We start from the raw sequence: 13708 nt of genomic DNA on the forward strand, positions 1-13708 counted from the left end.
ATGATAAAGACATTTTTATTCTACAAATTTGCATGTTAATTCAGTGTAATGTTGTGCAAATCTGATGTAAAATAGTATATAACTTATACACCATTTATCTAGTAGACTCAATTGGGTCTTAATTCACAACAGAAACTATTTACAATTCATTGAATTGATTAAGACAAGAATTTTATAAAAGAATATTTTAAATATTTATACAATAATTATATAAAAACGTATAACTTTGTACATATTTATAGTACAATTAATACAAACTAAAATATTGATAAATAATTTAATATTTTAAAGTCATTAGATAGTGAATTATATATATTCAATATACTGAGTTTATTGTAAATCAATATTGAACAAATATAGTAAGTTTTTTCAAGTTATTATATTTTCATTTGGGAATATTATTTTTTGTTTTCGTCTGTATGAAAACAAAAAATATAATATAATGTGTATACACATTTTAAAAAGTTTAGTAAAAAAAAAACAAATTATGTAATTGAGCAAGTATAGTAAAAATAAATAAATGTTAGAGTTACATAATACAATGTTTTAGTAGTGAGACTTAAGTTGGAAAATATGACATTATTGTTCTTTTTTTTTAAATCATTTGATATTCCTTTAACTTAATAGATAAACAATATCAAGTCACTGCTGATTATACTTGCTCAGAATACCTACTGTAGTAGGTGGTAACATTTAAATTGCTTTCGTAGCCGGTGGGTAGTCAATACTATCCAGACCCAAAATAATGCTTTTTTTATAAGTTGACCAGCAAACGGTATACTTGGTGGTAAGTATTCACCATTCAACGAGTTATTACACCGCCAATGCGTCGCTAACCATGTTATCGTAGATAGTCTCATGTGTGTGCGTCTGTCGTTGAAAACAAGTAGCATGTCCGAGTCCCTTGGCAGTAGATCGAGTGAGTATAATGAACGTTATTGCATATGAATAGTATCGGTGGGATAACACCATGGCATGTCCTCCTGGAACTTGCAGCGGTGAGCGTTGTTCTTGGCGTCGTAGAGCAGCGCGTTGTCGACGTAGGCGTCGCACGCGCTGCACCACACGGAAAGGTCGCGCAGGGACAGCGCCAGTGGGTGCTGCGCCGAGCGGTAGTGCGCCTGCATGTGGCCGCCCACGTGGCGCCCGCACGCGGTCTGCGGGCACATGTCATATCATTACTAATGATTATTAAGTGTCTAAGTCTTAGACTACAACAGATTAAGAGTTCATATAGCACATGTTGATAAATAATACGAAATATATATTTTTTAATTTTACATTGGTATAACAAAAATTACATAAGTTTGAATGGGTCTACTAGTGGAGTCAAATTTTCTCACAAAATACATCTTCTGCACGTATTAACTGAGTGTATTAACTTCTAACCTAATCTGCAAGAGGTGAGAGCCTTTTGCAGATTAGGAGGAATGCAAGAAATACATATATACAAATATGATATAACAATTGAATTACTTACAATATAACAATGCAAGCACACCCAGTTCTCATCAGTGTGATCACAACTAACACATTTCACTCCTTGTTCAAACTTAACATCAGCAGGGATCGCGTAAAGTGATTCTAAATGTGGACACCACTGCAATGGTACCACTGCAAACATTTCTTCGTCAACTATAGCTTGCATATTTTCAGCTAAGAAGTCGACTAATGTCGCTGGTGTCTTGATGTCTTCGGTTTTGTTTTCATTCGGTTTCGAAGAGTTTGACTTAGACTCCATTTCATCTTCATCATCGGTACCACAGTGAATACCATCAGGGCACTTATTCTCTATGTTCAAATTTGTCATACTATTTTCAACAGATGACATACTGTGTTCTATTTGATTCTTCGAATTATTAATTAGATTAGACGAGGAAGCGTCTTCTTTAACAATTAATCCTCTAGATGGCACTGGTTTTTCGATCACGTCTTCTATCGGTAGGGCGACTTGGAACTTGAGACTTTTCCAGTATTTCTTTTGTACTCTGATAACGTTGTTAATAGATTCTACGGCAGACCAATGGCAGACAGGTTTAGGGTCGTAATGGTGTAGTATGGGGTCACCGAGGAGAGCCTTGGTGCACATAGCCATGGCATAGGCCGTGCTAGTGACGTTGTAGCCTCCCTCCAGGCACAACACGACGCGCCCGCCCGCCAGCCCAGTCAGGAATTGGGTCATTCGCCCGAAACATTCCGGTGTTACCTTGCAACCTGCGACAGAGACCATATCTAGTAGTCCTAGCATTACTGAGATATTCTATTGAAAGTACAACTTTGTGTAACAATAAAATCTATGTTTTAGACTCTAAAAATATTTTTTATTTATTGTAATTTGGCTATTTATATCTGTCTGTACATTATATAAAAAAAATTGTTACCACATATTTTCTCTTCGATAAAAATAAACTGCAAGACATAATGTAATTATAGTATCATAGCTATGACAATGGATACATGAAACAATGGATCTCTCGTCTAAGGAATTTATTAAAATTTATTATGAAAGTATACCGTACCTCCCAGCGGGTCGCCCACACAGGCGTCGAAGCCGGCCGAAACTATAACTAGCTCCGGATTGTACTCGTATGCGATTGGCAAAACAATTTGAGTGAACGCTGCCATGTATTCTACATCACCCATTCCGCGCTAAAAAACAAGCAATCAGTTAATTTAAGCTATACTTACACTACTGTATAAGTAGTATTATATTGTAGACCAGTCACAGATTAAAATACCTTTCAATTTATTCATATGACAAAAACATCAACTGAACCTGAGTAGGTGCAAAAAGTGAGATTGTGCAAGGAGTATTTAGTCAGCTTGCAATGATTGTGTTTGAAACATATGAAATACTAGTTGTCGCCTGGGGCTTCGCTCACTATTAAGGGGTTTATCGTAAATGTTAGGCATAAAAAGTAGTTCATCAATTTGGATTCAGTGGTTTAGCTGTGTTGGTTTCGAATTTATTATATTAGAATGGATGCACTTTACAAATTAATAATTTGTTCTTACAACCTTTACGGATCAGAAATGTATTTGTTATCATATGTTCTTTTTTAAAGGTTCTTCACAGTGATTCTGTTACCTTATTCCAAGGTATGTTAACATTGAACCCCTCCCCGCGGCCCTCCCCCACCGCCGTGTAGTCCGCGTCTTTGGAGTTCGGGAAGAAAGTGCCGTTGTCGTACCGGTGAATAGATATATACAATATCTAGAATGAAACAAAATGGACATTGTAAATAAGAGTACATGACATATGTATAGTTTTTTTTAAAGTTATTTATCATAATCAAAGCACACAACTAAATCTCCGGATATAGGATACTGTATCCGGATGCAGATGGTTTGAGGGTGGGTTAATTCTTTAATTGGTTGTTACTCCACACTTTCCCAAATAAATCTACTCTTTTGCCGTATGGTGACTTAGAAAATAATAGGCAAATGGACCACCCGATGGCAAGTGGTAACCACCGCCATTACCAAAAATAGAAACGAAAATGTTCACTGTGCCTGTTACACTGGCCGACTCTCTCTTCAAATCGGGACACAATAATGCTCTCGTTTTGACAGTAGAATATGTATCGAGTATATCGACTCGGAGCGAGTACCTCGGGCTCGGCGTAGGTGAGGCTCTGCGTGCCGTTCCCGTGGTGCACGTCCCAGTCCACGAGCAGCACGCGGCGCAGGCCCAGCGCGCGCACGGCGTGCGCGGCGCCCACGGCCGCGTTGTTGAGCACGCAGAACCCGCTCGGGCTGTCGGCGTCGGCGTGGTGGCCCGGCGGCCGCACCGCGCACGCGCCGCGCCCCGCGCGCCCGCCCGCCGCCGCCTCCACCATCTGCGTCGCGGCCGACATTACCGACAACCGACATACGTCCGACACCCTCTTGATGCAACTCTCGATCGCTTCGATTTATATTACCTGTAGCACGCAACCGGACGCTACGCTTGCACTCTCGAACGTGTCCGGGTGGAAGTATACGGAGTCGTAAGCATCCTTCTGACTGTTTAGATCTCTTAACTTGGTATGTGATAATTCTTTTAACCTGTAGGAGAAAAAATTAAGTATAATGACGTAACCAACTGATTCGTTATTTTTTTTTTAACGAAATAGAGGTGCAAACCAACAAATTTCATACAATAATCAATATAGCTCACAAAAAAACATATGGGCAATCAATCAAGGCTCACAGTAGTTGCTTTACCGTTTGTATGTATGAAATATCCACCAACCTACCCCACCTATCAAATATTCGGTTATAATACCTGTCCAAATGTTTGCGCGTGTGGACAGCGAGGATCTCTTCGTCAGTAGCGGGCCTGGCCTCTAATCGATGCAACCTCTCTAAGAGACCAAAGTCCCGAAGTCTCTCATGAATACGCATTATCCGCTCAGGACACTCAACGTGACCTCTGATGAAAAATAATGAATATAATAATGCACTGACCATAAATAAGCTCAGCAATATAACTTACAATAAACGCGAAGTACTAGCCGAACTGAAATCGGGCACTCTACGACATTCGTGAGTTTAAAATAACTTCCGTCAAGTTAAATCGCGCGTATTGCATTATAGATATTATATGCATATTGTTTTCATAACACAACCGGCAAATGACTTCATCACGGTAAACGAACTCTTTTCTCAGTTAAGTAATGAAACAGTAGATGGTACATACGCAGGACACGAACTAACACAGTTATTTTTTTTTTTATAATAATTCATGATAAATTGATATATCTGATATCATCCGGGATTCCTACGCCTTGTGGTTACCATATTAAAATAACAGTATTTTGAAACCTCATCTAATTATACTTTTCTAGGCAAGTTGTTACTACTAGTTGGAAATTGAACATTCAAGTATAATATATGAATTGTACGTAGAAATACATTCGAAAAATAAGCATATATTTTTTTGAAAGTTACATGACGATGAAATTTACTTACGGTTCACAAATATTCTTGTGTTTCAACATGGCTTGGTCGTAGATGTAACATACAGGTTTCAGTGGACTCAGTTCCGTAACTAGAATAAACAATATTAAAATGTTACTTCTGAAACTCAAAATGTTACTTAGCGAGTCAGCTGATTCCGATGGCAGAAGGCATAATGATATATAAACATATTTGACCTTGAATTGATGTGACATCATTGGTCGAGATCTTAAACAAAGGAATTATATTAATTATCGTAGGGTGGGCTTTTGAATGTCGTTGACGAACGACAGCATCACTGTAATTCTTGATTAAAATATTTTTAAAGAAACACTTTTTCATGTTCTATGTTTATATCGGAACATAAAATTTGTTACGGAATAAAAGCAGTTAGGTGGAACAGTGTTGCTTTAATAATAAATAAACGTATCATTATTCTTAAAGCAACACTATTGTGTTGTGTTCATGTATAATTCTTGGTTAATATAATATGATATTAAACAAGAATTATACATTAGCACAGCAGAGCTATTAGAAAATCGAATGTCTTATTACAATGTCTATGTGACAATGACAAATGCAAAATCAAAGGTTTGTCTATCTTTACTCCTACTGCCGTTGGAATATACAAATGATTATTTAATTCAGTTGGAGTGTTAGTACATAATATTTAGAATATTTTGTATTACTTATAAAATATTTAAAATTTAAGGCAAATCTTAATTTGTTATATCAAAAATTCCCTACAGGAATGTGAATGTTTGTGAAAAAAAAAATTCAACAATGCAATATTTTAAATTTGATAAATGTATGAATGAATATGTAAGTAATGGTTAAAATGCTTTGTAAATGTTACATAATAAGTTTCGAAATATAACTAAATATTGAATACGATTACATATGAAAATTTTCAAAACTTTGTCATTATTGTTAGTCACTAAGTATAATGTTCAATTTGTATTTACCCAATCGCAAATGGTTCAGTCGTTCCTGTATCTCTCGCTTGGTGCGGTCGTCCTGCAGCGGGTAGCAGTCCCTCGTGGCGAAGCGCTCCGGTCTGGTCTCGTCGCCCTCCCATCGCACCTGGACCGTGTGCTTAAGTTTCTGTCCGTCGCACACGTTGAGCGTGGGGCCCGTGCTGTAGGTGGGCTGGTAGTTGAAGCACCGCCAATGCTTCTTGTGGGCGTAGATGCAGTTCAGGATCGATTCTCTTATCCTGTATAGAATATATATTTTCAAGACTGTAAAAGGATAATATTATTTTAATTTGACTATGTATGTACGTATATCTCCAAATATATTAGGTTTAAATCGTTAGCTCGTCGGAATTATGTGAATCGCGGAGCTCATCTCCAGTCGAGGCCCCGGAGCAGTTGCCCAGTTGCCTTCCCCTAGCTCTACGTGTAATACAGTTGTGCACGATACGAAATAAAGTAGACAATGTGTGCGCTCACTGGTCGCAGGGCGCGGCGGGGGGCGCGGCGGGCGCGGGGGGCGCGAGGGGCGCGGCGGGCGCGGGCAGCGCGAGCAGCGCGCGCAGCGTGAGCGCGGCGCCCTCGGCCAGCGACGCGGGGCAGTAGCCGCCCTCCAGCACCACGCACACGCGCGCGCACACGCACGACACCTGCTGCGTCAGCCACGCGTAGCACGCCGGCGTCACCTCCATCTCGCCCTGCGTTTGCATGACACTCATAGTAGTACCTGACATTTCGTAACGGAAAAAAATCTAACTTTTTTTTATGATATATACAAGCTTGAAGTCCAGCGAAGATCTGCTGATGTTAAGTAAAAATATAAAACGCCAAAATGTAAAAAAAACACGGCAAACTGGAGCCCGTGGATGTTGTAAATTAAATTAAAAAAAAAAAGATATATTATGTAGGCGGGCGAGCGAATGGGCCACCTGATGGTGAGTGGTCACCACCGCCCATAGACAATGGCACTGTAAGAAATATTAACCATTCTTTACATCACCAATGCGCCACCAACTTTGGCAACTAAGATATTATATACCTTGTGTCTGTAGTTACACTGGCTCACTCACTATTTGAACCGGAACACAGCAATACTGAGTACTACTGTTTGGCGAGAATTTAGTTAGGATATCTGATGAGTGGGTGAGTCTTTAATTAATAAAGAACTGTAGAAGAAAATTTTCAGTGTGCGAGTAATTGTTATATTGCTTGGACGCGTTTCATTGTTTGTAGTATATCGTGAGTATCGCTTATCATTTTATAAAAAAATATTAAAAACATTTTATCATTTTATTAAAATTCAAAATCAAGCAATGCGAACCATTGGAGGGTTTATAAGGACCACTCCCATACATGTGATGGAGAGTGAACTTTGTTTACCTCCTTTGTATTTAAGAAGATTATATTTGGCAGGGAAATTTTGGCTTAAAAACAGATCACTCCATAATAATACTTCTTTAACATTACTTAATAAATTAACAGATTTGACTCAAAACAGATTCTGGACTAACAAGAAAAAACCGTTACTTACACAAATTTCCGAGAAGTACAAATCTCAACCATGGAATTCCTTCTCAAGTCTAGGCAATGTTTTCATTAGATCAATGGGTAACTAGTATTGATGTGACGCATTCTACAGACAAATATAGAACGATTCACCGATTCAAAGCGAGAGTATCATCCAATTAGTTTGCGAAATATTTGTATGAAATACATAAATTCCAATTATTATTTACTATCAAAAAAATATTTACAGATGGTTCGAAAGACAAATATGTAATAGGAGCTGCATTTCTGGATTTTAATTTGAACTTTTATTCTAAATTCCAAATTAAAGTAGAAGTATCTATCATGGAAGCCGAGCTTGTAGTTATTTTCGAGGCTTTAGGTTATATTGAGTGTACAAGCTACAGTAAAGTAGTGATCTTGTCAGACTCCAAAAGCGCGCTTCAACACCTAGCTCGGTGTACCTCGATCTGTCGAGGGTTACCTGTAGCTTACGCGATTCTAAAGCTTCTCTCTAAGTTACAATCAGATGACAAAGTTATTCTCTTTCAATGGATACCATCTCACGTAGGCATAGAAGGGAATGAATAAGTAGATGTACTAGCCAAAGAATCTATATCTGACGGTGTTGAAGTCTTCTTCACACCTTCTTTTGAAAGCTACTTGCCCATGCTAAAAGTGCACTGCTATGATTTGTGGAAGGAGTACTTTGACGAAAGAGCTAAGAAGAAAGGTATTTGGTACCGTACGATCCAGCCTCATCCATGCAGATATCCTTGGATTGAGAACAGTAACATCAATTTTAATGAAACTAAATTAATACTGTGGCTTCGGTCTGGGCACATCCCATGCAATAAGTTTGCTTTTCTTATGCGGAAAACAACATCTCCGAACTGCACAACTTGTAATGTACCTGATGATCTTTTGCACGTATTGATGGAATGTGCTCAGAACGAATCAGTTAAAACTACACTTAATTTAGATATAAAGTCTATTGGACAATGCAATGTCATTCTGGCAGATCCAACGTCAAATCTCGCAAAAATGTTGTCCAAATTAAGTCATAGACCTGTGATTAATTAAGATAGTTTTAAGTTTAATATATATTATTTTTGCATCCTCCTAAGAATCCTCAACCAGGAAAAAGCTCTTTTTTTAGAATAAAAAAAAAAAAATTTTGTCCAGCAGTGGTTTAAAAATCTATTCACTTTTGGCGGGAGGCAGCGCGAAATATACGGTCAGGCGTATCATTGTTATACTGTTTTTGTAATAATATAAGCAAACCAGAAATTGATAAAATTTGTATGTTGTCATTAATTATTATTATTTTATATTCTTGTAAAAAAAAAAATGATTAAAAGTAATTTTGTTTTGTTAATAATATTTTTATTTTTACTAAATGTTAAGATAATAAACTAATGCGTATTTTGTTTAAAATTAAAACCCAAATCTAACTCACTTTTTCATCGCCGAGCGCCGAGTCATACCCCGCGGAGATAATGACGAGCTGCGGGGAGAACTGTAAGAGGTATATTCGATATATAGAGCCACGGTACCTCTGGACAGCCGATAGCGGCGTCGTAGCCCGCCGATATCAGCACCAGCTCCGGTTGGAACTGCGATTGAAATTCATACAAAAATTAACAAATTTTGTTTCACAATAGACCACAGGAATGTTAGTGATATATTTATTACTAGTATTCATTTACGATACTAAATAAATAACATTATTATTTTATGAATTATTATAATATATGCACTGTTCTAAGAAGGTACTAATCAAGAATCAATGTATAGGAGACGCTTACGATATAAAGTTGAGTACAACATCTTTGGGGTAAAGTTACATTTAGTTTACAATTCGCTTTTGTACTAATTGGAAAGTAAGGGTAGATTTGGAAAAAAATAATAAGGAATTAAATTATGAAAATAAATTAATGACAAGGGGTTTATATTTCAGCTCATGCTCAAAAGGTTACATCGTTAGAAAATCTATATCGGATAATATAGAGCCACATGCGTATCCACCAATGAATGGAGTAATGTGGCGAAATAAGCTTCAAAACTTCTCCTAAAAAGCCTTTACCCAGCAGAAAGACATCTGAAGTCCATTCCAAAAACCAAGCTCCCAAAGAAAATTACCTTTGTGCACTTATTGGTTAATTCGCGTGACCTTCGATGGCGAAATCATTTCTTAGAATTGTCGTTAATGCCGAATCTCTCTCGCTTATTCAATGATCAACGACTGACTGTAATTTGCCACGCGCATCGACCAATGTGGTGCCAAGTATTTTATTCCCTAGGTTTCCGACTCGTAGAATGTACTATAACTTAATTTTAATCAGTATAAAAAGGTCGATAACATACTTAACAACCCAAAAAAAAACAAAATAAAATCGATTTGCCCTCGAGCCTCTTACCTCGAGTGCCATGGGCAGTAGGAGCTGGTGCCATATCGCCAAGTAGTCGGCGTCCTTCATCCCGGTGCAGTTGAGCGGCACGTTGAAGTTGTACCCCTCGCCCGCGCCGCTGCCCGTGTAGTGGAAGTCGGACTGCCGCAGGCTGGGCCAGAACGAGCCGTGCTCGTAGCGGTGGATCGAGAAGTAGACCACCCTGTATACAGCACAGATTGTAGATAAGTATTATATTCGGTAATGGATGAACATAAAAGTTTTAATAGAAGACTTGTTTACCTAGGATCATCATAAAACATTTGCTGGGTTGCCTGACCGTGATGCACGTCCCAATCTATGATTAATATCCTGAAAATAATAACAAAAAAAGACATAACTATGTTAATAATTAATATATCAACAAATAAAACTTTAAATTATATTGATAAACAAAAATAAAAAAATATAGTATATGTAAACCATACAAATATTAAGATAGTTCAATTAGTTAATTTAGTAAATGCACTATCATTTACCAATATTCATTTAGCTGAGAAAAGCCTAGAATCTATTGTACCTACTATTATTATTCATTATTCATTCACATTGGTGATTTTTTGCCTTTTTTTATTTTTAATAAGTTAATACGTAATATTGATACTGATAAATAATTGAAAAAATCCATTCAAAAAACCTATAGAATACTTACTAAATATCACAAACTTCTACATAAATTGCTCATGTTGGCAATCTATCAATACACATAGTTAAAGGAACCAACCGCTCCACTCCCTGCTGCAACGCGTGGCGGGCGGCGAGCGCCACGTTGTTGTAGAAGCAGTACCCGCAGGGCTCCGCGCGCATGGCGTGGTGTCCGGGCGGCCGCACGAAGGCGGCTCCGTTCTGCAGCTCGCCCGACACCACGCGCGACACCAGCTCCAGTGTGGAGCCCGCCGCTATCAGAGCTAGCTCATGCGTGCTCTGGAACATTGTATACGTAATGCATTTCTTTAAATAGTTAAGGCAAATTCATTGTAATTTTAATAAACAAATTACTTTTAAATAAGCCAGTAAGTTGCGCAACCGAAAGGGTTGAGGGAACATTTTAACATAGACATCCATCTAGCGCCCCTCGAAGGAGTAAATTAAGGCAGTTTGTAAAGTATTAAAAATATTTCAAACTTACAGGATGAATATATATGGCATCGTATTTCGAGGACAGATCTTCTAAATATGCAACATCATTGTTCTGATGTGTGGTTTCTAACATGTCAATAACTGCCGGAGAGTGTAATGTTTCTATTTCTTCTCTTGTAGCTGCCCTCGGTGTTAATACTTTACATTGCTCTATTAAATTTAACTCTTTGCACCTGTAAAATTATATAATACATTGAACTAGTGATTAAACAATTCAAGATTAATTTATGTATACAGCCAAACCACTAAACAGAATTTGATGAAATTTGGAATGAAGCAAGCTTAAATTGCAAGCAAGGACATAGGCCACAATTTTAATCTGAATACCTGGCAATTAACCCCTAAACCGAGAAAGCCTGGGGTGACAACTAGTATAAAATAAATGTATGTACATATTCAATGAGTTTGAGTATATGCCTATATATGTGTGTGTGTTTTTTTTTTAAACAGTTGTACGTATTTATAGTTTCCGGCCAAAGCTTCACCCGCATATGTGGTACATATCCCTGTGTGTGCCTTTCCAGGAATCAAGTAATCTTATGTGTTATTCCAGACTTTAACCTGTCTGATAAATTTCATTCAAATCATAGCCTGTTGGAATCATAGGTTGTTGTATTCTGGTTGGAATGAATAACAAACATCCATCCAATTTAAGCATCTCTAAATATGTCTACTTTGTCTTCTAAGCAGCTTAAAATAAACTTAACATAAATATCAGTTTGAGCACAATAAAACAATATAGCTTAAAATATCAAATATAGAACTAGCATACTGTACAAATGTGTTATTGTAAATTGCCTTTCAAAGAATACTTTAGTATTAATAACCTCAGGAACAATAAGATCTTATATTACATTTATTTGTATAATAAAAGTGTATCTATCTATTCTAATACATTATAGCAACAACAATTTGTGGAAACTTAACTAAAAATTGTCTCAATACCTGTCAATGACACTAATCAGCCGTTCGGGGCATTCTGGATATTTATCATCCCACAGACATCTGTGCTCTGCCATGCGAGGCTCAGTAACAAATCCAGTTGGTCCTTTTATTTTCAATTTCGACTCCATTGCCTTTCAAAGTATGAATTATTATTAAAAACTTCAGGAATTAAATAAATATAATATAATATAAATTATTATATAACTTATTTAAATAGTTACTACATAAAGTATTAGTACTTACAATTTGATAAGGATCCCGCAATATTGTATCAACAGCTTGCTTCTTCTTCTGTTGGGCCTTTTTCTTGGCAGCTAGCACTGAAGCTGAAGGCTATATAAATATCAGAACAACATTTTACAAAACCTTACTTCACATTACCTACTTTTGAAGAGATAAACAATTATCAGCTTAACATTTTGTTTACAAAAGTGTGCGTATTATATGGATGCTATATAATTACAATTGTTTTCCCGATTTCACTAACTTCTTATTTATATAACTTATCATTATAGCAATAAGAATTGTTCTTGTACTTTAAATTTTATTTTCCATTTATAATCTTTTATATCACAACATATTACAAGCTATCAAGATAGCTGTATGAGTACTATCAATGTTATAAATCTTTTTATAAAGTAATCACTTCATATTTTTTAAACATAATTGACCAGTCATGCCAAAATTATAAATAACTTCTTCTCTCTTTAGTGAAGTTTTTTTTTAATTGAATACATGTATAGCTGTTTATTTTTGTCAACAAATGAATTGATACTAACAATCTAAAAATGGATTTATTGTAATAGAAATGTTTATGATAGTTAGTTCTATATATTTGCATAATGAACGCAGTAAATTTGAAATCCCTTCCTAAAAAATATTATAAACAATGATTTAATACACTTAACCATTCTTACTTTAACACCTGCAGACATAGCACGTGTCTGAATTTTCGCTTTTCTTGCACCATTTCTTGTTACAACAGAGGACGGGGGAGTTTTCTTTAAATCCCCAGTTGAACGGCGCGTCTGCGCACTTGGAGGATCGGACTAAACACAACAAATGTAAAAATAAACAAACCGCAACTGAATAGTGATTATCGAGAATATAACTTAAATAATTACCATTGCTTAAAAATATGTATGACTTGAGACACAATTACAAGAATTTAGTCCTATTTGCTATTTAAGATTAATCTACATGGTCATCATTACATGAATATAAAGAAAAACACTATTCAGCATTAAATGATGACTTTTCCAGTTTCCTTTTCCTCTAAAAGACATAAACAAACTTGACGTCTGAAAAGTTTTTGACCTTGTCTTATTTTCAATGGGGATTATGATATACAAACAGATTATAATTATGTTAAAAACATCATAATGTAAACAAAGTAACACTACTTGTCAAACATAATTTTCAGGTTTAACTAATTGCTAAATTCGTAGGTTTTTGTTTTTATAGTAGTAATAGAAAAACAATTGAATTATTCTCATTAATAAAAGAATTTAAATCTAATAATGAATTACGAAAAACTAGGCCATAGGCAACAATTGTAGTTTTGTATTACTTTAAAGCAATCAAACATTGTGTGAATAAAATAATAATAATTAAGAACAAAGACGTTGAAATTGCAAAATCATAAACATATTATAATTGATAATTAATGCACCGCCTACAAACAAATTACTGTTTGGTGTTCGTCTCAAATGTCAAAACTGTCATATATGAAACAAGTCAATCTCAATTTTC

The 13708-nt window shown here is 36.2% G+C and overlaps 1 protein-coding gene across 3 annotated transcripts; it reads right to left on the bottom strand.

Moving 5' to 3' along the window:
* Positions 1–552: 552 nt before the first annotated feature.
* Positions 553–13696, bottom strand: LOC113402142 (histone deacetylase 6). 3 transcript variants are annotated; one of them, XM_064216748.1, is made up of 19 exons: positions 13629–13696; positions 12874–13005; positions 12200–12289; positions 11957–12087; positions 11001–11184; positions 10596–10795; positions 10115–10183; positions 9842–10034; positions 8978–9037; positions 6396–6613; positions 5907–6157; positions 4954–5032; positions 4268–4414; positions 3924–4047; positions 3612–3839; positions 3089–3214; positions 2520–2649; positions 1481–2214; positions 553–1157 (listed from the first exon to the last, which is right to left on the bottom strand). In XM_064216748.1, the coding sequence occupies exons 2-19, from the start codon at positions 12889–12891 to the stop codon at positions 936–938; spliced, it is 3204 nt and encodes a 1067-aa protein (XP_064072818.1). In that variant the 5' UTR covers positions 12892–13005; positions 13629–13696; the 3' UTR covers positions 553–935. The 3 variants fall into 3 exon arrangements, with proteins under 3 accessions (XP_064072818.1, XP_064072785.1, XP_026498091.2); XM_064216715.1 differs by lacking the exons at positions 8978–9037; positions 13629–13696 and adding exons at positions 8881–8940; positions 13081–13283; XM_026642306.2 differs by lacking the exon at positions 13629–13696 and adding an exon at positions 13081–13282.
* Positions 13697–13708: the final 12 nt, after the last annotated feature.

The sequence above is a fragment of the Vanessa tameamea genome, chromosome 2 (genome assembly GCF_037043105.1).
Source record: "Vanessa tameamea isolate UH-Manoa-2023 chromosome 2, ilVanTame1 primary haplotype, whole genome shotgun sequence".
Lineage (NCBI taxonomy): Eukaryota > Metazoa > Arthropoda > Insecta > Lepidoptera > Nymphalidae > Vanessa > Vanessa tameamea.